The 26223-nt window shown below is 47.8% G+C and overlaps 1 protein-coding gene across 1 annotated transcript in view; it reads left to right on the top strand.

The window, feature by feature from the left end:
- ELAC2 (elaC ribonuclease Z 2) overlaps positions 1 to 26223 on the top strand; it is a gene marked incomplete in the record, with an annotated part of 41872 nt that overhangs the window by 8747 nt on the left and 6902 nt on the right. Inside the window, 13 exon segments of the mRNA XM_027774946.1 lie at positions 493 to 618; positions 7140 to 7198; positions 10909 to 10967; positions 11049 to 11121; positions 14178 to 14290; positions 15793 to 15888; positions 16808 to 16946; positions 17029 to 17114; positions 19519 to 19637; positions 21249 to 21345; positions 23920 to 24058; positions 24552 to 24590; positions 24698 to 24807. Of these exon segments, the coding sequence (XP_027630747.1) occupies positions 493 to 618; positions 7140 to 7198; positions 10909 to 10967; positions 11049 to 11121; positions 14178 to 14290; positions 15793 to 15888; positions 16808 to 16946; positions 17029 to 17114; positions 19519 to 19637; positions 21249 to 21345; positions 23920 to 24058; positions 24552 to 24590; positions 24698 to 24807 (1255 nt within the window).

The following is a 26223-nucleotide window of genomic DNA, read 5'->3' on the forward strand; positions in this document are numbered from 1 at the left end:
ATTTTTTGCTATAGGGTGTGTGTGCTTGCCAGAGAGACAGAAAGCAAGAAATAACCCTCTGAAGGGGTGACCATGCTGCAATCCCTTTACCTCCAGTCTCCTTTTGGGATCTTGGGCACGCATGCACATACACCTAGTGTGAGGTTTAAGCCACCAGGTCAGGGACTCGAACCATGGTCAACTATATGGGAGACCAGCAACATAACCATTGTACCATCTGCTGGTCCCTCCTCTGTGATTTCTCAGGCCCAAACACCATTGAGTTCATACCATGGGCAAGACTCTGAGCTAAGTGGAAAGAGAGAGACGAGTCAGATATAGGTGTGGCCCAGAGACCAGGTGGAAAGGTGATGATCAGTAGTTATCTGCTACTGTGCTAAAAGATGTGCTGGTTTAATTGTCATTCTGGAATTCTCATGAGGGAACATCTGAGGTTCGGTGGTGAGCTCACCCTCCGTAGTGTGTAATGTGGTGGTTTCTTGTACTGACCAGGCGAGCAGAGGAGTGGAGAGAACCAGCTGCTACACAGTCCGGAAAGGCCTTTCCGCGAGCTCAGTCCAGAGCAGTCTTCAGACTCTGGTTCAACTGAAAGCGAGCAGCACCTTCCAGATGGTAACGGTATGAACCACACAGACTTGGCAAGCTAATTCACGCAGAGGGCTTTGGTGTTTTTCATGAATGCAAATTATCAGGTCGTTGGGGAAGTCATGACGCATTTTTGCATAGAAAAGCATAGACAAATACATCATGATTTACTGACAACCTGAATGTTCATTCATGCAGAAATGAACTGCTAGGTTGACAACAGAGTCAACCCAGTGACTACATCTACACCTTCCCTTCCAAAATGGCAACCTGCCGGGAAACTGAGGTAAAAGGCCGAGATTAGAGGTATCAAGGGAAGGGGCTGCCTAAGGATTCGATTGTCCCCAGTAGGACAGTGAAGAAAGCTCAGTAAGTCCTCTCTGTCCGTAGGTAGCCTCTGTCTGGGGACGGAGAAAGGCAGACCCTTGAGTCATCCATGCGTGCCATCTTTTGGATGGCACGGGGTGAAGGCTGAGACTCATATTTTCTCTGCAGGCTTTTAGCTGTTTTCTTTTATTTTTTTTCCATTACCAGAAGGTGCTTGTACTTGCCAGACAGAGAAAAAAAAAAAGAAGCGAGTGAGAGGGGAGGAGAGGAAGAAAGTACTCCAGTAAGGCATGGTCACTCTGCAGTCTGCGTCCTCCATTTCTCCTTCCTGTTGGGGTCTTACGCACACATGCACCCACGCCTGGCATGTTTTTGAGATTGCTGGGGCAGGATTTGAACTACGATCAGCCCTATGGGATTCAGCTCCCTTCACCACTTGGCCACAGGTCTGGCCTCCTTTTTGGTTGTACGCACACACCCACACACTCTCACACTCACTGAGCACCCCAGACTCACACACACACAGTCACACACCACATAGCATAATGACATTTTGGTCAGTGACGGACTGTGTATACCCTCATGGTTCCGTAACGCTAAAACAGGCCACATCAGCAGCCTAGACAGACAGGAGGCTGCACCATCCAGGGGTGTGTGAGTTAACGCGCTGCGATGTTCACACAGCGATGTCCGGGCCTCACTGCCTTCTCAGGACGCGTCTCTGTTACATGTCACTGGACACATGACAGTACATGTTTAGAAAGCATATTGTGACTATTTTTTTCTGTCCTCCACTCCTAAGTAAAATGTATCATTTTTAAAAACTTCATTTGCCATTTCTTTATTATTTTTTTTGGAGAGGTTTTTCACTATAGGGCGTGTGCACTCGCCCGACAGAGAGAGACAGAGAGATAGAGAGCGAGAAATCACCCCCTGGGGGGATGGCCACACCGCAATCCCTTCTCCCCCATTCTCCTCTTGGATCTTGGGCACGCACGCACACACGCCCGGCCTGAGTTTTAAGCCACCGGGTCCAGGACGCAAACCACGGTCGACTACGTGGGAGTCCAGCAACATAGCCATTAGGCTAACTGCTGGTTCTCTCATTTGCAATTTCAAAGTTTTTCTGATCAATTTTTGTTTTCCCTTTACTCAAAAGTCTAAGAAAAGGGGAAAGGTCTCCTTGAGAATATGCAGGATCTTCAAAAAAGTTCGTGGAACAATACGAATTATGAAAAAACCGTGTGTGAACATCAAAATTTTTTTTTTTCACCAAGATAAACTTTTGCTTTAGTCCCATTTCCCACGAACTTTCTGAAGTCCCCTCACATTGGTGTCTTCAGCTTTATGCTGGTTCAGTAATGTCCGTTTAATTTTTTTTTTTTTTGTCATTCAAACAGATTTATTTAAATTTCTACAGCTACAAAATTTCTGTCAGTATTTTGGTGTACTTCTATCATTTTACTCTATCTTCCATTCATACTTCCCTCACAATGTTTTCTTCAGTTACTTCCTCATTTTTGACATGTTCAATCCCTTTTTCTTTTTAATCAAAACTTATCTTCCTCAGGTTAAGAAATTTTGAAGTTAGTACCATCTCTCTTAAATAAATGGTTCTTCCATTCATCCTATGTCCTACAGTTAAGACTGTTTCTTTCCTTTGTACAAGATTTTCTTAGAAAAGGTTACATAGTTGTCAATCACATATCAACCCCTTACAATTTCACATCCAGCACGGGCAAGCTATTTAAATTCCAAGATGCAACTTCATTACCATCCAAAGCCTTTTAATATACTGTACTTTTGTTTCAGTGCCTATTTTTCTAGATCCTTGACAAAAATTCTCCATTTTTCAATATTTTTTTTTCCCTTAACCTAATAATAATGTCTGCTCCTTCCTCTTAGGATCAAGCCTTTGTTATCCTCGGCAGTTCCACTGCTTTTCTACCCACAAAATGAAACTGTGCCTCTACTGATCTGATCCCTGAATTTTCTGCAGAGAGCTTAGCTTCAGTCATTTGACCTCAAGCAAATGACTGCTGGATTTACACCTCTAGCCCAGAATACTATTTCTGAATTTTAGTTCTTACTTTCCATTGCCTAAGCGATACTTCTCCATCAATCTTACCTCAAACATGACCAAGTTCACTTTTCTACCAAAACCTTTTTAAATGTTGCCGTTCCCATTAAATAGTTATCTTTGTTTCAATTTACCAGGTTCAAAATATGAGAGACTTTCCTCATTTATTCTTCTCCCACATGCAGTCAGTAAAAACAGTCAAATCGTTGTGGTTGTGCGGTCCATCACCTGTGATGCAGTGTTGACTGTAGGACTGTGAAACTCATTAGAGACTTCAAATCCCAGCTTCACAACCCACTAACCGCCTGACACTGGATACGTTTCAGAGTGTCACTTGGCTTCATTTTATTCTGTGAAATAAGAGTACTTTCTTTCTATATAAAAAGAAACGATAAGAGTAACTGAAGTATTTTTTATAAGGGCCTCCCCCACTTACCCTAGGTAATGTAGCCACATCTCCGTTCCTTTCATCCTGTGTCAGTACCTGATTTTCTCCAGCAGTTAACACCATCTAATAGTCTCTGGTCGTTTGTCTTCAGTTTATGTGTTTATTTTCTATGCCTTTTCACTATACTTCGGGAGGACAGAAACCATGTCAATATGACAATATTTATCACTGACTCTCCAAGGCCCAGAGTAAACTCTCCCATGTATTACATACTCCATGTGTATTTGGTGAGAGAATGAAGAACTAAAACATATAAAGGGCCTGCCCCAGTGATCTCACTGATTGTCCTCGACACCGTCTTCCTCCTTTGCCATCATTATCTGCATGTGTCAACCCTAATCACGCTACTTCTGTCCTACGGTTAATGATGTCTGTCTTCATTTGTTTTCTACCCACCATTAAACTGCTAACAAAACATGGGTTGATCGTCACTTAAAAATTGTGTCAATACTGGGGACCAGCAATTGGCATAATGACGATGTCGCTGGACTCCCATGTAGTCAACCATGGTTTGAGTCCTGGACCCGGTGGCTTAAACTCACACTGGGTGCATGTGCGTGCGTGCCCAAGATCCCGAGAGGAGAATGGAGGAGGAAGGATTGTGGTGTGGCCATCCCCCCTGGGGGGTGATTTCTATCTTTCTTTTCTCTCCGTCTCTCTCTGTCTCTCTGGCGAGCACACGCACCCTACAGCAAAAACCTCTCCCCGAAAAAAATTTTTTGTCAATACCATTTATTCATAAAGCACCTACTATGAGTCAACACTCTTACTGAAGTATCTTCATTTGACCTCCACTATATTCAGTAAGTCTAAAGTTCAAGTTCTTCCTCAATACCCCCATTCCTTCACTTTCCATTTACTTTTCTAAATGAACATCAGTCATTTTGATCACCCTAACAGAAGTCATGTTCGTTACTGTCTTTAATTATACTGTATCACACAACTAGCATACATAGATGAAATTTTTCCTTTAGGGCCCAGGTTAAGACATCAGACTTAAATATTTCCTCTTTTCATTTTTTAAACTACTATTTCAAAATTACTAATAAAAATTAGGTTTTCTTAACAATTGTTACAAAATAATTATAATTATATAATTTTTAAAAGAATCATGTACAGTAACAGAAAGTATTCCTACACACAATCATTATTCAATGTTTACACACCCTTTCAGATATGATCTCTGTTTAAAATGATTATCCTTCCTGTCACTTTCTGTGCATGTATCTTGTGAATTTATATATGTATATTTAGAACGTATTACCTTCTACAATGTACTTTTTTTTGTTTATTGAGAGGTTTTTGCTATAGGGCGCATGCGCTCGCCAGAAAGACAAGAGACAGAGAGACAGAAAGTGAGAAATCACCCCCGGGGGGGATGGCCACGCCGCAATCCCTCCTCCTCCATTCTCCTCTCAGGATCTTGGGCACGCACACACATGTGCCCGGTGTGAGTTTAAGTCACCGAGTCCAGGACTTGAACCACGGTTGACTACATGGGAGTTCAGTGATGTAGCCATTATGCCATCGCCTGGACCCTACAGTATACTTTAAATTTTTTAACTTATTGTATGTATCTTGTACCTGATTTTTTCTAATATTTGCACAGATAACCCCCTTTTGAACTCTGATGTGACTTATTTGCTCTAACATTTGTAAGTCATGAGGGTTGCTTCCTTAGAATTTTATTTACCCATTTACCCTGTAACCTTTAACTAGGTAGCAAGTTTCCCCATTCACTTCCTCAGATACACACACAGACAGACCCCCATGGGGAATGTTAATGCTGCAGTTCCTTCACCTCTCTCTCTTCCCCCTCTCAGTACTGTGGGTATGTACACACACATACAAGGCTTCCTAAGCCACAGGGTCCAGGGCTTGAACCACGTAGTCCTCCATGTGGGATCTGGCTGCCTTAACCGCCATGCCCTGGAGCTGTCCCCTTCTTCCAATATTTCATTTTATATTTCCAAACATATATCGATGTTTTATCATGCCAGTATTACCAAATGAATTGCTAAAGAATTGAATATTTTATTCTTTCCCAATAATCATTTAAACTTCCTATAAGACATTCAAAAGGATATTTCCCAGTGGAATCATTCACATATACACCAAAACCTGAATAAATTAGAGATTTACTTCCAATTTTGAAAAAATTTGTTGCCTTCATATTTGATCATTTTAGGCTCAACATTTTTTATGTAGCTTTTCTAAATTTTCAGATATAAAGCCACAGCTATACATTCACTGATTTGTATTTCATGTAACTGCAGAATAGCAAAGTGTTTATATAGTTAAAGAATTTAAAAGCAAATTTTTACTTCTATAAATTTATTTAAACCTAAATCCCAGTGAGCCTAGGTACCTTTCTCAAAGCAGGGCAGAAATGAAAGAAAAGTCTGCGGTTACATGTTTTGAATCTTTCTGGAAGATGCCAGCTTTGAATTATTTCTTCATCAGAAATCACATGATGATCGGGACCAGCAGTTAGCGTAATGGCTATGTCGCTGGACTCCCACGTAGTCGACCGCGGTTCGCGTCCTGGACCCAGTGGCTTAAACTCACGCCGGGCATGTGTGTGTGTGTGCCCAAAATCCCGAGAGGAGAATGGAGGAGAAGGGATTGCAGTGTGGCCACCCCCCCTGGGGGGTGATTTCTCACTTTCTGTCTCTCTGTCTCTGTCTATCTGGCGAGTGCATGCGCCCTATAGCAAAAGCCTCTCCAAAAAAAGAAAAAAAAAAAAGAAATCACAGATGATCTAGTGTTCTGAGAGGCCATAGGCTGGTAACAAGAACATGTCTGTGTCCTTTGTTAAGGCTTCCTGGACAATCAAACAGAGTGAGGGCAATGAGATTTGGACAGGCAGATCAATACACATATGTTCTTTAGCTTTGCAAACCCATTGTCATGAAGATAGAGACGTTTTAAGGTCTTCATTCCACTCCAAAATTTGATATGTGGTAGGTTCTTTATCCGATTTTCAGGGAGATCAAGTTTGATTCATTTTATACAGCTTTGAAGTGGATGGATATCTGTAATAAAATTGTTTGATAAGATACATACTTTAAAAGATATACAAGATGGCAAATTTTCCATAGATTTTAAGTGAAGGCCATTGGACTTCACAAAAACAATATATATTTTTTTAAAGAGTTATTTATTTAACTTTATTTATTCATTCATTCATTTTAATTTGACGACAGAGAGAGAGAGAGAGAGAGAAAGTGAGAAAGCAAGCCACTAGGTCCAGGACTTGAACCGTGGTTGGCCATGTGAGAGTGTCCAGCTTCTTAACCACCATGCCACCCACTGGTCCCAAAACATAATCTTTTTGATTTTTGTCATTATAGTGACAGTTCTTCATGACTAGTTAACTCTTACGTGATTGGTCCATGAAACATGCGGGTCAACCAGGCTTCAAGGCCTTATGAGTTAGGAAATAGCGGTCCAGACCCCACAGAATCAGACAGATCTCTAGGTGACAGTCTGTTCCTGAGACCATTGCTAGGGAAACCGGGCAAGGACCCAGGCTCACCCCATCATGGCCTTCCCTGCGCGGCCCAAGGAGCCCCGGGGGCGTGATTCTGTCCATTCAATTTTTATGAGACATGAAGTCAGGTTTTAGGCGATACTAGTCTAGGAAACCTCTGCAGCCCGCATGTTGACTTTGCTGTAATCAAATGTGTATTCCCTCAGATCTTGGCCGGAAGTCAACTGGCAGGGACCCTTCCTTGGTCGTGGCCTTCATCTGTAAGGTAAGCGCCTTGCTGGGGCACTGCGAGCGAGCGGGCATGCGGGGGGGCTGGAGTGCGGGGCAGCGGCTGCCTTAGCTTAGCACTCCCAGTGATTCGAAGGTGTGAGGGGACTTAGAAAAGTTCATGGAAAAGTGGAATTAAAGTTTGAGTTTGTTTTGGTGCCAAAAAAGTCAATCTTATTAAATCTATTTTAATAATGCACATTTTCCATAACCTTTTTGAAGACCTCTTTGTAGCAGTTCCTGTTACCTGTGTTTAGAAACAACAGATACCCTCTTTAATTAAAAAGAAGAAAAGTCATGAGAAAATGACAGTGAAAAGAAGAGAGACGGATTTATTTTTTCATTGCCAGAGGGCACAGAGACACAGAGAAGGAGAAAGTACTCTGGATGGGCATGGTCACACTGCGGTCCCCTTTCCTCCGTCCTGTCAGGATTTCCGGCACAAAGGCCCATGTGCCCGGCTTGTTTCTCAAGCTACCAAGGCTGAACTGCAGTCAGCCACGTGGAATCTGGTTCCCTCACCCACTAGGCTGCAGGGCTGTCCCCCAGATTGGTATTTTTCACAGGGTCTTGCCAGTATCGCCAATCTCCTGCCCTGCCTCCCAGATCGTGAGGAGCCCAGCAGCCCTTGGCCTGGAAACTGAATCCTGGCTTCCTGTGTAGCTTCCAGGTTGCCTGTGACTGAGCCATTGATACTATTATTTGTCAAAATACCAAATGTACGTTTATATAGATTTTGTTTTGTGTTTTGTGTTTTTTGGAGAGGTTTTTGCTAGGAGACAGAGAGACAGAAAGTGAGAAATCACCCCCCGGGGGGAGGGATGGCCACACCACATTCCGTTCTCCTCCATTCTCTTCTCAGGATTTTGGGCACGCACACACACGCGACCAGTGTGAGTTTAACCCACCGGGTCCAGGACTCAAACCACGACTGACCACATGGGAGTCCAGCGACATAGCCATCATGCCAACTGCTGGTCCCTATAGTTTTTTTAAAGAAAGAATTACTTTATTTGTTATTAGCATTTTTTTTTTTTTTTAATTTGACCAAAGAGAAACAGAGAGAGGGAAAGTGAGAAAGCAAGCTACCAGGTCCAGGACTTGAACCGTGGTTGGCCATGTGGGAGTCCAGTGCTTTAACCACCACGCCACCTGCCAGCTCCCATTTATATACTTTTAAATTCTCTTTCAGTGCTTTGTCAGTCTAGGTATATGGTTTTTTATATTTGCTTATCATTGGCTCTGTTGGAATTCACAGTTAAAGGCAACTGTGTTCATTTCTGTTTGCATCTGTTGGGCCTTTATTCACATTCTTTTCATTCTTTTCTCTTTTTTTTATTGAGAGATCTTTGCTATAGGACGCATGTACTCACTAGAATGATAAAAAAAGAAAGTGAGAAATCATCTTTCTAGGGGCATGGCTATGCCACAATCCCTTCCCCTCCATTCTCTTCTCAGGACTTTGGGCACATGCCTGGCGGGAGTTTCAAGCAACTGGGTCTGGGACTCAAACCTCAGTCAGCCACATGGGCGTCCAGCGTCTTAACTGCTGTGCCACCTGCTGACCCCACATTCTTTCAGTTCTTATTGTATTGCATGCCTCTATCATACAGTAGTTAAACATCAAATTGATTTCAATATTAACATTCACAAAGGCTTTAGATTCTGCAATTCTAGATTGGTCAAATTCTACTAAAACTTCTAATGGCTTATTTTTAATAATTCTTTTCCTAACAATTATTTTATTTAATTTTTAATGTTTATTTATTTATTTATTTATTTATTTTAATTTGACCAGAGAGGGACAGAATGAGAGAGAGAGGGAAAGTGAGAAAGCAGGCTGCCAGGTTCAGGATTCAGACCGTGGTCAGCCATGTGGGATTCTAGGGCCCTTAATCACTGCGCCACCTGCCAATCCCATCTAATGGCTTATTTTTAATTGGCAGTAAAATTTTATTTTTATGTAATTTGCAACAAATACTTTTTTTGATCTTGGGTAACACTCTATTATCCTTTGGCAGGCTTGGGTTTTTTTCTTTAAAGATTTAACATTGGTTTAAAAATATATTTGGAATTTTTATTCAAATTCTAATGCCTACAAATGACAAAAACAGTTATGAAAGGTCAATACTATTGCCAAATCATTTCTATCAGTTTATCCAAATAATAATTGTGAGTTTTATGAAGGTTAAGTACTATTATAAATAGACTTCTTATTTGTGTTTCTGCATTTTTAGACAACAAAATGATTTTTTTTTTAGGTTACTGGAGAGAGAGAGGAAAAGTGAGAAATCACCCTCAAGGGCGGATGGCCATGCCGCAGTCCTTTCTCCTCCATTGTCCTCTAGGACTTTGGGCACGCACACACCTGTTCCCAATGTTATTTTCAGGCTTCCAAATTTGGGACTAGAACTGTGGTTGTCCATGTGGGACTCCTCTGCCTTAAGCACCATGACACCTGCTGGCCCTCTCTGTTTTCTGTGGTCTCCTGCTTCCTGAATAGATGACTTGAACAGAATGAAGCGAGGCCTCGCGCTCTCGTGCCCCGGCAGTTGAGCGCTGCCAGGCAGCTGTTCCTGGGGCCTGCTGGCCCTGACGCTGTGGCTGCAGGCTGCTGCCTGACTTCTCTGGCTCCTCCCTATGCTGCTGCTGAGGGCTGCTCTCACTGGGTCAGCCTGTAGCCCCCCTTCTTTTCTTCCGGTTAATTTCCTGCTTCTCAGCTATGGTTTTGGAGAGCTATAGGCTGAGCTTGTTCAAATTCTGGGAGGTCAGAGAAACTAGGCTCTTGACATGGGAGCCTGGAATCTCATCCAATGGGAGAGTGCGGGTCTCGGGCAGCTGCTGTGCTGGTCAGGGCCTTCCTGGCTTGCATCTGGTTCTCATCTAAATGCTCTGCATTCCTCAGGCGAACAAATCTCCACGGGTTGAGTTTAGCCCTTGGAGAGACAGTTTCCTCTGCCTTAGGTTTGCAAGTACCATTTAAACACTGTAAACAGGGCCAGCTGGTGGCGTGGTGGCTAAGGAGCTGGATCCAGCACGGCCTACAGTGTGGTTCTAGTCCCAGACCCAGCAGCTTGAGAAACACGTCAGGCACATGTGTGTGGACCTTTCCCGTGAGTGTAGTAGTGTGGCAGCCACACCGTCATCTGGCCCGCCTTGGTTATTGCCTGAGGGGTGTTGAATGATAGACTAGTGCTTCTGCTCAAGGATACTTCAGGGATACTTAGCAACTTCCATATCGAAATGAGTTACCTTTTATTGTGAGTTCATGTTGGGAAATAAAGCAATGTGTTTTAAATCCTTCAGGATTTAGTACTAAAGCATTTCGAAGTAGTCTCCTCAGAACAGAATATACCTTTTAAAGCAGTAAGCTGCATTTCAGTGGGTGTTAAGAAAATAGTTAGGGTCCAGCAGGTGGCATAGCAGTTAAGGTGCTGGACTGCAAATGGCTAACCACGGTTCAAGTGCTGGCTTAAAATTCAAACCGGGCACATGTGCCTGTGCACCCAAAACCCCAGGAGGAGATTACAGGAGAAGGGATTGTAGCATGACCTTCCCCTGCTGAGGGGAAGTGCTTCCTCTCTCTCTCACTGTCCCCCCTCTGTCTGTCTCACGGGAAGTGTATACGCCCTCTAGCAAATTAAAGAAAACCCCCAAAAACAGCACTTTCAATGGCCACAGAGTTCATTGATATTCTTTTTGTTACAGCTGCACTTGAAGAAAGGAAACTTCTTGGTGCTCAAAGCAAAGGAACTGGGCCTTCCAGTGTAAGTGGGCAAGGCGCTGGGGCTGGGCTGTGAGCCTGTGTTACAGGAACGCATCTCACAGAGAACCGGCCTCTCTTTCAGCGGGACGGCGGCCATTGCTCCCATCATTGCTGCTGTCAAGGACGGGAAAAGTGTCACTTACGAAGGAAGAGAGGTAAGGGGCTGGGCTCCTTATCTCTTCATGATAACTCAGCCGTTACAGGGAGGGCCTAGAACATCGCACCGTCACTGGTTCGGGCTCTACGGACACCACTTTTAAAGGAAGCAGGACAGAGCTCCATTACTCGGCTAAGCAGTAGAATGGGATCTCTGCTCCAGACACGTTCTGCAGATCAACACCACAGGGCTTGGGCATTCTGTAGATTGTCCATTTAGGATCTGGTGGGCCTATTAATAGGATGGATGCTTATCTTTGCACTGGAGCTCAGAGCAGGGCCCAGCAGTCGACCCCATATGGATGGCTTTCATGTGTGGCCTGGGGAAATCCATTTTTTTTTTCTTTTAAATTCCACACGGCTCATGTGCAGGGAGTGGGGAGGAAGCAGAGGCACCCCCCAATAGGATGTCTCACACTTCAATCTTTTGCCTCTAATTTTGCATTCCAGAGGTGTTCTGGGCACACCTGTGCACCCCAAACACAGGTGTGGCCTGACAGGGCAGGGACTCAAATCCTGGTCAGCCATGTGGGATTCAACCTCCTCCTGCAGTGCCTCACTCCTGTGCTAAGGGACCTGTCCTCCACTGCCTTCACCAATGGGATGTTTTCTGTGATGTCTAAGAACATTAGGGTGGGGACCAGCAGGTAGTGTGGTGGTTAAGGGTGCTGGACTCCCACATGGCCAACTGGTTCAAGTCCCAGACCTGGCAGCTTGCTCTCCCACTTTGCCTCTCTCTCTTTTTCTCTCTCTGTCTCTCTCTGGTGAAATTTAAAACATAAGTAAATAAATAAAATAATAAAGAAAAGAACATTAGGATGCATGGCCCCAAGCTACAGGGAGCCTTGACTCCCACGCCTCATTGGCCACCGTAGGTTTAAAGTAGCTCTGTTGGCCAGTTGTCTGAGTATTCCCGGAGAGGGCAGGAGGGTGGGAGTGATGAGCGGGCTTTGCGCTTTGCCTAGCTCTGTGGGCTGGCCGCCTAAGGGCTTGTGGTGGCAGTGCCGGAGCCGAAGGTGCCTCACCACTGCTGTGCTCATAGCACTGAGCTGGCTTACTTGATTTTGCAGATTTTACCTGAAGAGATCTGTACTCCGGCACGGCCTACAGTGTGGTTCTAGTCCCAGACCCAGCAGCTTGAGAAACACGTCAGGCACATGTGTGTGGACCTTTCCCGTGAGTGTCGTCGTGTGGCAGCCACACCGTCATCTGGCCCGCCTTGGTTATTGCCTGAGGGGTGTTGAATGATAGACTAGTGCTTCTGCTCAAGGATACTTCAGGGATACTTAGCAACTTCCATATCGAAATGAGTTACCTTTTATTGTGAGTTCATGTTGGGAAATAAAGCAATGTGTTTTAAATCCTTCAGGATTTAGTACTAAAGCATTTCGAAGTAGTCTCCTCAGAACAGAATATACCTTTTAAAGCAGTAAGCTGCATTTCAGTGGGTGTTAAGAAAATAGTTAGGGTCCAGCAGGTGGCATAGCAGTTAAGGTGCTGGACTGCAAATGGCTAACCACGGTTCAAGTGCTGGCTTAAAATTCAAACCGGGCACATGTGCCTGTGCACCCAAAACCCCAGGAGGAGATTACAGGAGAAGGGATTGTAGCATGACCTTCCCCTGCTGAGGGGAAGTGCTTCCTCTCTCTCTCACTGTCCCCCCTCTGTCTGTCTCACGGGAAGTGTATACGCCCTCTAGCAAATTAAAGAAAACCCCCAAAAACAGCACTTTCAATGGCCACAGAGTTCATTGATATTCTTTTTGTTACAGCTGCACTTGAAGAAAGGAAACTTCTTGGTGCTCAAAGCAAAGGAACTGGGCCTTCCAGTGTAAGTGGGCAAGGCGCTGGGGCTGGGCTGTGAGCCTGTGTTACAGGAACGCATCTCACAGAGAACCGGCCTCTCTTTCAGCGGGACGGCGGCCATTGCTCCCATCATTGCTGCTGTCAAGGACGGGAAAAGTGTCACTTACGAAGGAAGAGAGGTAAGGGGCTGGGCTCCTTATCTCTTCATGATAACTCAGCTGTTACAGGGAGGGCCTAGAACATCGCACCGTCACTGGTTCGGGCCCTACGGACACCACTTTTAAAGGAAGCAGGACAGAGCTCCATTACTCGGCTAAGCAGTAGAATGGGATCTCTGCTCCAGACACGTTCTGCAGATCAACACCACAGGGCTTGGGCATTCTGTAGATTGTCCATTTAGGATCTGGTGGGCCTATTAATAGGATGGATGCTTATCTTTGCACTGGAGCTCAGAGCAGGGCCCAGCAGTCGACCCCATATGGATGGCTTTCATGTGTGGCCTGGGGAAATCCATTTTTTTTTTCTTTTAAATTCCACACGGCTCATGTGCAGGGAGTGGGGAGGAAGCAGAGGCACCCCCCAATAGGATGTCTCACACTTCAATCTTTTGCCTCTAATTTTGCATTCCAGAGGTGTTCTGGGCACACCTGTGCACCCCAAACACAGGTGTGGCCTGACAGGGCAGGGACTCAAATCCTGGTCAGCCATGTGGGATTCAACCTCCTCCTGCAGTGCCTCACTCCTGTGCTAAGGGACCTGTCCTCCACTGCCTTCACCAATGGGATGTTTTCTGTGATGTCTAAGAACATTAGGGTGGGGACCAGCAGGTAGTGTGGTGGTTAAGGGTGCTGGACTCCCACATGGCCAACTGGTTCAAGTCCCAGACCTGGCAGCTTGCTCTCCCACTTTGCCTCTCTCTCTTTTTCTCTCTGTGTCTCTCTCTGGTGAAATTTAAAACATAAGTAAATAAATAAAATAATAAAGAAAAGAACATTAGGATGCATGGCCCCAAGCTACAGGGAGCCTTGACTCCCACGCCTCATTGGCCACTGTAGGTTTAAAGTAGCTCTGTGGGCCAGTTGTCTGAGTATTCCCGGAGAGGGCAGGAGGGTGGGAGTGATGAGCGGGCTTTGCGCTTTGCGTAGCTCTGTGGGCTGGCCGCCTAAGGGCTTGTGGTGGCAGTGCCGGAGCCGAAGGTGCCTCACCACTGCTGTGCTCATAGCACTGAGCTGGCTTACTTGATTTTGCAGATTTTACCTGAAGAGATCTGTACTCCCCCGGATCCTGGCCTTGCTTTTGTTGTGGTAGAATGTCCAGACGAGCGATTCATCCAACCCATCTGTGAGAACGCCACCTTTAAGAGGTAACGTGGGGTCCTGGCGGGGAGACTGAGCTGGTGCACTGCCCCGGAAGCCCACCGAGCCATCACGTGGATGGGTAGGGCTGCATCTCTGGGCAACCTGTGGCCTGGTTTGAAAAACCGCGGGTCAGTCCTGGCAGAGTGTACCTCAGTCACTGTTGGTGTTCGAAGAGCTTGGTGGTGTACACAGCCTCGAAGTGAAACTCTCAGAGGTCTAAGTTAGAACAGGTTCTAGAACTTTCTTAAATTGTAATTACTGCTCTAAGTCACCGTTGGGATTATTTTGATAAACTAAATGACTTTCCTTCACCTGCTTGCACTAAAACAAAAGAGGTAGGTCAGAGCGTTTGAGACGGTCTTGGTCAAAGATCTGGGGACATCTTTAGACCCAAATAGCATCATTTTTTTTCCTCCAATAAAGAGGCAGGTCAGCTTTAATCCTGGGTAGAATCTTCGACCCACGTGTCTATGTTTTCATTTTCCCCCACCCTTAATGGTTTATATTGTTTTCTGTCCCTGATTTTTGTAGATCTGTACTTTGTCACTGACTGTTCCGTTCCAATGACACAAGTCCCCTTGGGCTGCTGTGGCTGTTCCAAGTCAGTGTTACGAGTGCTCCCTGGGCCCATGGTACTCTCTGTGGGGATCTGGCTTTCAGGTGACAGCACTATTATACTTTATCACTGACCGAGGTACCATCTGAGAGCTGGTTCATCCATTGATGTAGTGGTAGGGGAGAAGCAAATTCTTTTTAAAAGCGAACTGGAAGGAAACACGTCAGTGTGTCAGTAAATGATCTCTCTAGATGGTAGAGGGTGAGGTGATTTTCTTTCTTTAATGCCAGAGGGCATGTGTGTGCATGAGAAGGGGCAGGGTGGGGAGAGGGAGAGAAAGGGAGAAAGCATCCCCCTGGTGGAACCTAGTCAGGCTGCAGTCCTCTTTCCTCCACTCCTCTGTCCTGTCAGGATCTGGGAATGCACACCCAGTGTGTTTGTCAAACCCCTGGAGCCAGGACTTGAACCCTGGTCTGCCACATGGGATCTGGTTCCCTCTGTGCAGCTCTTAACTGCAGCACTGCAGGGCTAGCCCTGATCCTCATTCTCCATACCCTGGTGGCAGGTGCTCTGGAAGGCAGACACCAAGGTGCAGTTGGAAGTGCGGGAGACCGAGTGGAGGGAATGCCCAGGAAAGAGGGAGCAGGCGCAGGGGGTGCCATTGTCCTGCCTGGCCCCTGTGGATGGAGAGGACAGAAGACCCCTGGTCTGCATAGCAGGCAGGCGCAGAGCAGAGCTCCCCTAAGGGTCGACCCCGTGTCGAGCAGCCAAGCACTGGGCCCACCGTACTCCAGCATGGCTCTGAGGAGCCCAGCATGGCCTGGGCACGGAGGCTGTCAGTCATTGCAGTCCTGCAGAGCGCTGAGCTGCGCCCCTGGCCGTGCAGGCCTCGTTTGTGCATGTCCTGAGTTTATGTCACTTTGTAAAGCCACGTCGCTCTTCCTTCACCAGGTACCAAGGACAGACCGAAACTCCTGTGGCCCTGGTGGTTCACATGGCCCCAGAATCTGTGCTTGTGGACGGCAGGTACCAGCAGTGGATGGAGAGGTGAGGAGCCCAGCAGCCCTTGGGCAGCTCCGGGCTGTGATGCATTCCTGTCTCCCTTCCGTTCAGGCCTGCCCCTGCCTCAGCCTTCTCTGGGATTCCTGCCCCCTGAATTCTGGGAGCACAGATCTCTCTCACACTTGAAGAGAACCACCACCAGGTGGCGCAGTGCGCACACGTCCCACATTCTAGGGCTTACGCTCACCCGCTTTACAGCCTCCACGCTCCATGTCTGAACACACGTTGGTTGGTGGTTTCACACGTGTATCTTAAAGGGGAGCCTTGGAAGAACAGAACAACAGTGGCGATGCCATTCCATGTGGGCAGAATGTTAGCTGTTCTGCACTGATCTCTAGTTTATTCTTCCCAGCAACCCCGGAGGCAGCCATTCTCCCCAGCTCAGTGACTAGGAGAGAGGGCTCTTTCTGCTTACCTCTGGCTTCACTGGCCTAGGCTGTCCCCAGTGGAAGAGTTGAACCCACGCGTGTGGTGGCCTTGGCTTGCCCTGCTGCCTTGGCTCCTGTTCCCACCGCCCTAGCTCCCTTGGTCTCTTCTCTCATCTTCAAGCTCTCTGTCTTTCGCTCCTTTTATCTGAGCCTTAGTGTACATGATCTGTTTTCCTTTTTCATCTTTCCTTCTTCTCTCCCATACTCAATCCTGCTTTCAAATTCCTGCCTGTAGGCCCCGAACATTATAGATTTTCTTGATTTTTCTAGCACGTTTTCCAACACACCCCAAAGGTAGCTGAGGAAGGGAGAGAAAGGGGCTTTCAGACAGAAGCAGGGTTTTGTTTGGGCCATTCAGTACCTATTTGGGGGCACATCACGTAAGTCTTCAAGCATGGCCGTCTGCATTATTGCTCCCCACCTCTCGCACCACCCCGAGTGGAGCTGTCAGTGCGTGCTGGTCTGTCCTGCCTCAGGTTCGGGCCTGACACCCAGCACTTGATCCTGAACGAGAACTGTGCATCGGTTCACAACCTTCGCAGCCACAAGATTCAGACACAGCTCAACCTCATCCACCCAGACATCTTCCCCCCGCTCACCAGCTTCCAGTGCAAGGTAGTGTCACCCAGCGCCGTCCCCTGCCCCTCCACTCCTGTCTTCTCCTGTGTCTCATGGAGTGTGTCCCCGTCTCTTTCAGGAAGAAGGCCCCACATTCAGTGTGCCCACGGTCCGGGGCGAATGCCTCCTCAAGTATCAGCTCCGGCCCCGGCGTGAGTGGCAGAGGTCTGTGAGGTTTGAACCCGTGGAGTCAGTAGACCAGGGCCGGGAACTTGCTGAACGTGGCCAGATAGATGTTCCAAGAGGCTTTTCGGGCCCTGGTCTCTGTTGCTAGTGCCCAGTCTTAGTCCAGATTGAGGTGGTTGGATCAGGGTCAGTAATTATCCTTTTCTGAAGTTGTATTTCATGGTAATAGTAATTTATTTATGACATGTTAGGTCATTGGGAAAGTGATGACATATTTTTGCAGAGAAAAATCCAAAGAAATAAGAAACCCAAGATCGGGAACCAGCAGTTAGCGTAATGGCTGTGTCGCTGGACTCCCACGTAGTCGACCATGGTTCGAATGGAAGAGAAGGGATTGCAGCGTGACCATCCCCCCTGGGGGTTGATTTCTCGCTTTCTGTCTCTATGTCTCTCTCTGTCTGTCTGGCGAGTGCACGCACCCTATAGCAAAAACCTCTACAAAAAAATAAAAAAAAGAAAACTAAGATGAAGAAAGCCACCTGTATTACTGTCACACAGACATATAGATTGCTGACATTTCATTTGTGTTTTTTTTTTTGTGTGTGTGTGTGTGTGTGTGTGTGTGTGTGTTTAATTTGCCAGAGAGTTATGTGTACTCACCGGAGAGAGACAGAGAGGGAGGAGAGGGAGAAAGCACCACCCAGTGGGGTGTGATGCTGCTGCAGTTACTTCTCCATTTCTCCATCCTGGGGGTTTAGGGCATGTACATACACATGCTGCATATGTTTTCTAAGGAGCCGGGGCTAGGATTTGAACCGTGTGGTCAGCCATGTGGAACTGTCTCCTTTAACTACTAGGCATGTCAGGCCAGCTTAACATTTTGTGTTTTTTAATTAGTGTGTAGAGGATGCATTAAAAAGAAACATATCAGGACCAGCAGTTGGCATAATGGCTATGTCGCTAGAATCCCATGTAGTCTACTTTGGTTCGAGTCCTGGACCCAGTGGCTTAAACTCACGCTGGGCACGTGTGTGTGCATGCCCAAGATCCCGAGAGGAGAATGGAGGAGAAGGGATTGCGGTGTGGCCATCCCCCTTGGAGGGTGACTTCCCGCTTTCTGTCTCTCTGTCCCTCTGTCTGGCAAGCACATGCTCCCTATAGCAAAAACCTCTCCACACAAAAAAGAAAAAAATAAATAAAAATAAAAAAAGACAAAAACAAGGAAAAAAAGAAAAAAAGTTTTGTCATAAAACATGCAAATGGCTGCTCAGAACTCAAACACACATGGCTGCTGATTGGCTTGTCCTGTGGGAAAAGGGGGAAGGTAGGAATTAACAAGACAGAAGAGCAGCAGAGACCTAAGAAGTTTAAAAATTTTAAAAGCAAAATTAAAAATGGAGATGGAGGAGACAAAGAACAAGTCAGGTGCGCTAACCTTCACCGAGGCAATACTTAGAAAAGAGGATCAAGTTGGAGGCATCTCACTGCCCAACCTCAAATATATTACAAAGCCTTTTGATTTTTTTTAAATGGTCCTTTGCATTTATTTCCACATTAAATTTTTTTAAAAATTTATTCATAATTATTATTTTTTTAAGTTTGCCATAGGATATATTTACTCACAGGGCTCAGGGGGTGAGTGAGAGAGGAAGCCACCAGGTCTAGGACTCAAACCACAGTTAGCCATATGGGAGTCCAGCGCCTTAACCACCATGTTAAACCCGAAGCCTTTCAGTTTTTAAGACCTGGATCTTGAATCGTTTTTCAGCGTCCTGTCTGCTCTGTAATGGCATATGAGAATAGATCATGTTCCGTAGTATTCTGCTGACCCAGAAGAATACAGTTCTTGGAGTCTGCCCCAGATCTGGTGAATTAGAATTTTCAAGAGTTAGGCTTCGAACTCACTCTGTAAGCTCCCAAGTGATTTCAGTGCTGAGCCAGGTTGAAGAGTCCCCAGCACCCCTACTCACTGTGGTCAGAACTAGCAATACCAGCGTCCCCTGGGGCTTGCTAGCAAGGCTCCACCCCAGAGCGGTAGGGTCAGCACTTGGACAGGATTCCCCAGGGCTTAGCTATGAGCACATTAGTGTGAGAGTTGCTTCTCGGCTAGGGCCATTTTCCCCTCCACTCAGGGGACACTGGCCAGTGTCTGTAGACATTTTCAGCTGTCACAGCCTAGGGTGGTGAGCAGTGGTGCTGATGGGTAGAGGGTGGGGATGCTACAGGGACAGCCCTCACCACGAAGAAAGAATTCGGCCTCAAGCACCAGGACTGCCCAGTTTGGAGGCTGGGAGTCATCCTGAGGAACAGAACTGTCCCCAGCTTGGCCATGGAAGAACTTAGTGATTATCCCCTGAACTCGCACTGGGTATCCAGACTGGTGTGTACTGAGGCCATGGACCTGCCACACCATTGGTCACCTGTGCTGTTTCTCTTCTTCCAGGGATGCCATCATTACTTGCAATCCTGAGGAGTTCATAGCTGAGGCCCTGGAGCTTCCCAATTTCCAGGAGAGCGTGCAGGAGTACAGGAAGAGTGCACAGGACAGCCCAGCCCCTGCAGGTGAGATCCGGCTCGCAGACCACGGAGCAGCCTTGGGCTCTGCCCTCCTGCAGGTGTTCTCTAGCACTACTAGAGTGTCAACCATGCGTGTTCTGACGTGAGTCACTTACTTAATCCAGGGCTGCTCTACTCTGGCTCTCCATTAGCGTTACAGCCATTGAGAGGGTCAGGATTCCTGATGCCTGTGCCCCATCCCCGACCAATTAAGTCTGAGTGTTTTGTGAAGGCCCTCACTCTTTAAAAGCACACACTGAGTGAAACCATTCTGGGAACATCCATGAGGCTCTGGGAAGAACTCTGAATGGGGCTCGGCTGACATGGGATCTAGTCCTGGGTGGTAAGTTATCTGTGGACCATTTTGGCCAAGTCACTCACCTCGTTGGGTTTCATCAGTCCATCGTAGTTGGGGACCCACGTGGCCTGCTGAGGCCTTTGGTTTTCATACTGTTATTTCTGACTAGTGATAGAACGCCGGGATAGAGGGTGGGCTGGGGGTTTTAATCTAGCCAAAAGATCTTTTGCCAAATTCGTGTCTCTCTGGGAGCTGAAACCAGGCACGGGCAGAGGTGGCCACATCTTTACCTCCTTCTCCAACAGTCGTCCCGTGTGTGTTCTGGGAAGACTGACTTCCCAGGGGTTGCTTCCCTTTCTGTTGAAGACTGGTTTTCTGATGTGTGGGGGTGCTTGCAGACATGCATCTGGGCCTGTCAGGGTAGGTGAGTCTGAGCAAGAGACGCTTCGGGTTCACCAGGTCCCCTTGGGTTTGAACCCTGGCTGTGCCTCTTGTTATTTCTGTGGAAAGCTGGTCCTTTGAGCCTGTTTCCTCTCTGTAAAGTGGGACGTTTCCTGCCTGGTAGAATGGGAAGGGTACATGCAAAGTGTATGGTCTTGCAGTAAGAGCTGAATGCAAGGAGAAGTCCCCCTTGAAGTAAGTGATGATTCATAGCATGAAGAAGCCCTTTTTGGGAGGAGCCCAAGATGGTGGCACAGTGGTAACCTGCACTGTCCCTCAAGGCTCTCCCACAAGAGAAGGTACCCTGAGCATCCCGGGCACACATGTGCCCATCATCTGGGCCTAGCTGCGGGGCAAAGACCTCTTGGGGGGTGTTATGTCTCTGTCTTTTTCTCATGGCACAAAGAAATAACTTTTTTTTTTTTAAAGAAAATTTAAAGCTGTCTGAGAGGGCGAGCAAATAAATTATATAGTCCTTTAAAAGGAAAAGAATGGTTCTAAGTCCTTGACATTAAAAAAGGCAATTTAAAAAAAATGTATTTCTTCCATGAGCGAGAGAGACAGAGCACTCAACAGGGGCTCAACACCACGATCCACCCCCAGCTCCAGCCAGCCCTGGATCAAAAGCAGACATGTGCTGCACCGGGGATGTGCCCAGATAAGCCAGCAGCCTGCCTGCGGGGTCAGTCTCACAGTGTGAGTCGCGGGGCTGTCACCCTGCCTCTGGCAGCCCTTTCCTTGTAACATCTTTGGGTCTCACTGATGAAGAGGTGGGGGCCCCGGCTGGGAAGCTGGGCTTCATGCATTGCTTACCCATTTCATGGCTCACTTTTGACCCCCCTCCAAAATAGCCTGTTTTACATGTTATCTTTCCGCAGAGACAAGAAGCCAGTACCCAGAAATCATCTTCCTTGGAACAGGGTCTGCCATCCCGATGAAGATTCGAAACGTCAGCGCCACCCTGGTCAACATAAGGTATGGCCGCTTTTCCTCTGTCCCAGAGCAGCCTGCTGGTTCAACAAGGTAGTCGGAAATGCAGCAGCACAGAATCCCTGTGTAAGTTTGTCACGTTGGCTGTGACTGCATTTTGTAGCCGCGATAGCTAATTTGTCTTTCCAAAAATCCCCAAAATTCCTTCATTTATTCTTTTCTCTTTTTAATTTGCCAGAGGGCATGTGTGCTCTCAGTAGAGACAAAGAAAGAGAAGGAAAGTAAGAAAGCACCCCTCATGGAGAATGACGAGTACAGTTCCTTCTCGTTTTCCTCCTTTCAGGATTCTGGGTACATGCGCTCAGAGTATTTTTCAAGCTGCCAGGTCTGGTCCTTACACCACCCAGCCATGTGGGATCCAGCTGTCTTCACCAGCAGGCCAAAGGCTGGCCACCTTATGTTTGTTTGTTTGTTTTCAGGTTTTTTAAAAATAACTATACATTTAATTTTATTTATTATTATTATTATTTTAATTTGCTATAGGGCATGTGCAAGAGAGAGCGAGAGAAAGCAAGCCGCCAGGTTCAGGACTCAAACAGTGGTCGGCCATGTGGGAGTCCAGCGCCTTAACCACCATGCCACCTGCTGGTGCCCCATTTTTTTTTTTTTTTTTTAAGATTTATTTTTATTACTATTATCTTAATTTAACCAGAGAGAGACAGAGAAGGAAAGTGAGAAAGCAATCCGCCAGGTCCGGGACCTGAATTACAGTCAACCACGTGGGAGTCCAGCATCCCAACTACCATGCTACTGGGGGTCACAGTGCACCTCACTAAGAAATGGTCTCACTTAATTTTCATATTACTCCTCTGTCGTATTGACTTATGAACAAACACGTTTTATTGATACTCGGGTTCCTGCTGTAGTTCCACAGCTGGTAAGGAGCAGGTCTGAAATCTGGACAGGTGTTTTAATGGCAACATTGTATTCTCCCTGTTAAAAAGCTTTTGGGTGGGACCAGCAGGTAGTGTAATGGTTAAGTCACTGGACTCCCATGTAGTCAACCATGGTTCAAGTCCTGGACCCTGTGGCTTGAAACTCACCCTGAGTACGTGTGCATTTGTGCCCATAATCCTGAGAGGAGAATGGAGAGAAAGGATTGTGGCATGACCATCATCCCTGAAGGGTGATTTCTTGCTTTCCGTCTCTCTAGCGAGTACATGCGCCCAATAGCAAAAATCTCTCTCAAAGAAACAAAACAAAAGCGCGTTGGGGTATGTACACTTGCTTTGCGTTCGGTGTCTTTATTGGGTTCCCTTTGATGTGTTTTTAGCTGATTGTGTCGGGTTTGCCTGGGGCCGTGTAACTGCAGAGATGAGTCAGGCCAAGGTACAGTGACGTGCTCACAGTACCTCTGGGATCTGTGTGAAGGGGACCAGCTTAGAAAGCATCATTCGTTTTCCGATTTTTCTTCACCTTAGAGGGTAGTGGCGGGTGACACATAATGTAGTGAACACGCACAGTGATAATAAGGTGCACCCCGATACCAGAAATACACAAATTCGGGTCGAGTTTTTCTGACGATGTGCAGTGAAGCGTTCAGCGTGGGCTGGCCTCTTCTGGGGCCGAGATGCCTGGTGAAGAACACTTCCCTGGGTGCTGATCCCAGAGCCCCGACGATGGCCCTCCAGGTGCTCTTAATGGCAGCTCGCCCGCCCCACTGCAGTACTGAGGCTCCTCTCTGCCAGATGGGTTCAGCCCTCCCAGGCTACTCCTGAACAGGAAGACCAGGAGGGGACAGCACTCTCCACCCTAGAGCAGTTTCCAGACAGACCATGTGTCAGAGTAGACTGAAGGGGCCAGCAGATGGCCTAGTGGCTCCTAGTGACTTGAAATTCACACCGGGTACATGTCCGTGTGTGCCCTAGATCCCAGGAGAATGGAGGAGAAGGGATTGCATTATGACCATCCTCCCTGGGGGGTGATTTCTCACTTTCCCTGTCTCTCTCTCTCTCTCTCTGGTGAGTGCATGTGCCCTAAGGCAAAAACCTCTACAAAAAGAAAAGAATAGGCCGTGGAGCCTGTCAGGGCAGAATCTCCGCATGCCCTGATATACCCAGTACATCAGCGGTTTCGAGGACCTCCGGAGGCTGCATTAACCGGCTCCCGATGGAGCACACACAGCTCCTGCACCAGATGGCCTCGAGGGCAGGGACTGGGGAGCCAGCACCGCTGGGGGGAACAGATCCCACGGTGACCACAACTGGAAACCGTCTCCTCTGTGCCAGTGCCAAATAATCAGAGGTTTGCCGCTAGGACTCAGTATTTTTGCCATCCTAGTCTAAGCACACTTCTTATTTCTTTTGGATGCTAGCATTTGTGTAGGTAATTTAAAAGGCTTCAGGGTTCCGTGGATAATTCTGTCATATAAAGAAGATGGACATATCTCAGATTGCCTTCATGGCTGAACTAATGGGCTTTTATGTCAGCGTTTCAGAGGACAAGCCCAGAGGCAGTGGAGGCAGGCATTTCCACAGCGGCTTCCCGTGCCCTCTGCCGCAGACGCCCTCTGGCCCATCTGCAGCCGTCGCCCTTGCCGTGACTGTCCCCCTTCTGCAGCTCCGACAGGTCTCTGCTGCTGGACTGTGGCGAAGGCACGTTTGGGCAGCTGTGCCGCCATTACGGAGATGACGTGGACAGGGTCCTGACCACCCTCGCGGCTGTGTTCGTGTCCCACCTGCACGCCGATCACCACACTGTGAGTGTTGGGCCAGCCCCGCGAGCACTCGCTGGGAGGCAGTCTACACTGCGGTAGTCTACACCGTGGGCTGCTCTCCTTGCCTCCTGTCCTGCCCAGGCAGCCCAGAGCTTTTGCCGTTCCTCTCTTGCTGGGAAGTGGTCTCTTGTCAACCCTCAGGCAGTCCTCCTGCTCAGTATCATGTTTGCTTTGCTTTCTGTCATGGTTTGGGCCTCCCTGCCTTTTCCTGCATCTTGCCTCGCCATACTTTGCCCTCCTCTGAGTAAAGCTGGGCTAGAGTGGGAGACCTGGCCGCAAGACCCTTGCTTTGGTCTCCCAGCGAGGGCTAGGTTCCCAGCCATGCCTCTTTCCAGCATGGGTCCCTCTGCACCACACCCGTCCTCCTGCCGTGTGAGAGGGTTGGATATCCTGCAGGATGAGGACTCCAAGACCCTAACGGGGACGAAGATTGAGCTTGGCCCCCGCTAACCCGTGTCTGCTTCGTCCTTCCCAGGGCCTGTTAAACATCCTGCTGCAGAGAGAGCATGCCCTGGTGAGTGCTGCCCACGAGGCTCCTCAGGTTTCCTGGTTTACGCACCGCTGGCTTCGCCCCCTGCCACTGCAGCCCGTTTTGATTGAGATGTCTTGTGGTCATTTCAGGCATCTCTAGGAGAGCCGTTTCGCCCTTTGCTGGTGGTCGCCCCCACCCAGCTCAAGCCCTGGCTCCAGCAGTACCACAACCAGTGCCAGGAGATCCTGCACCATGTCAGGTGAGCATCCCAGGTGGTCCCCCACCCCGGTGCAGGCCCCCTGAGCCTTGCCTGGGACTGTGCTCCAGGTGCAGAAGCTAGGGCCAAGCTGTGGCTCGGGGCAGAAAGTAGCTGCTGGCCGAATGCTTGTTTCCTGTGGAGCAGCTCACCTCAGCCGTATCTCAGGGCCGCACCGCCTTCTCGGTCGAGCTGGCATTTCTCCTCCAGACGGGCCAGGGCCAGGCAGCCCAACTAGGTAGCCTGAACCAGCCACGTCCTAGCTGGGGGTGGGCACTGTCTTCCCACCTGCCTGGCATCATCTGGGCCTACACCACCTAATTCCTGGGTAGCGTTCACCCTTGGGGTTTCTCTCACATGGCCTGGGTGTTGTAAGAGGGGTTGGCTCGACTCTTTTTTTTGTGGTTGGCAGAGAGCACATGTGATTGCCAGAGAGAGAAAGCCCCCCCAGTGTGTGTGGTCATGCTACAATCCCATCTCCATTTCTCCTATGTGGATTTTGGGCGCACACACACGTTCTTGGCATGTGCTTTGAACCACTGGGGTTGCAGTGGGATTTGGCTCTCCTAACCACTAGGCTACAGGGCTGGACTTGGTTTCTCATTGACAACCATTTCTGCATCTTAGCAACTGTGGTTTAAAGAAGAGAAATTTTTGCTATAGAGTGCAGGCACTTGCTGGAGAGACAGAGACAGAAAGTGAGAAATCACCCCCCGGGGGGAAGGCCACACAGCAATCCTTCTCCACTCTCCTCTCGGGATCTTGGGCACGCACGCACATGTGCCTGGCATGAGTTTTAGCCTCTGGGTCCAGGACTCGACTGCAGTCTACTAGGTGGGAGTCCAGCGACATAGCCATTATGCCATCTGATGGTCCCTAAATCATGTTTCTTAAAAGTAATTCTGGGATTCCTCAACCAGAGACTTGAAATTTGATTCCAGCTTTTACATTTTTATTTTTGGTGTTTTTGAAATGTTTATTGGGGCCAGCAGGCGGCATGGTGGTTAAGGCGCTGGACTCCCATATGGCCAACTGTTGAGTCCTAGACCTGGTGGCTTGAAAATCATGCTGGTGTGTGCATGCCCAAAATCCCAAGAGGAGAATGGAGAAGGGATTGTATGGCCATCCCCTGCAGGGGGTGATTTCTTACTTTCCCTCTGTCTCTCCAGCAAGCATGTGTGCCCTATGGCAAAAGCCTAAAAAAAAAGTTTAATATGGGGACCAGCAGTTAGCGTAATGGCTATGTCGCTGGACTCCCACGTAGTCAATCACGGTTCGCATCCCGGATCCAGTGGCTTAAAACTCACGCCAGGTGCGTGTGCGTGCATGCCCAAGATCCCAAGAGGAGAATGGAGGAGAAGGGATTGCGGCGTGGCCATCCCCCCTGGGGGGTGATTTCTCGCTTTCTGTCTCTCTGTC

The sequence above is a fragment of the Tupaia chinensis genome, unplaced genomic scaffold, assembly GCF_000334495.1.
Source record: "Tupaia chinensis unplaced genomic scaffold, TupChi_1.0 Scaffold000495_1, whole genome shotgun sequence".
Lineage (NCBI taxonomy): Eukaryota > Metazoa > Chordata > Mammalia > Scandentia > Tupaiidae > Tupaia > Tupaia belangeri.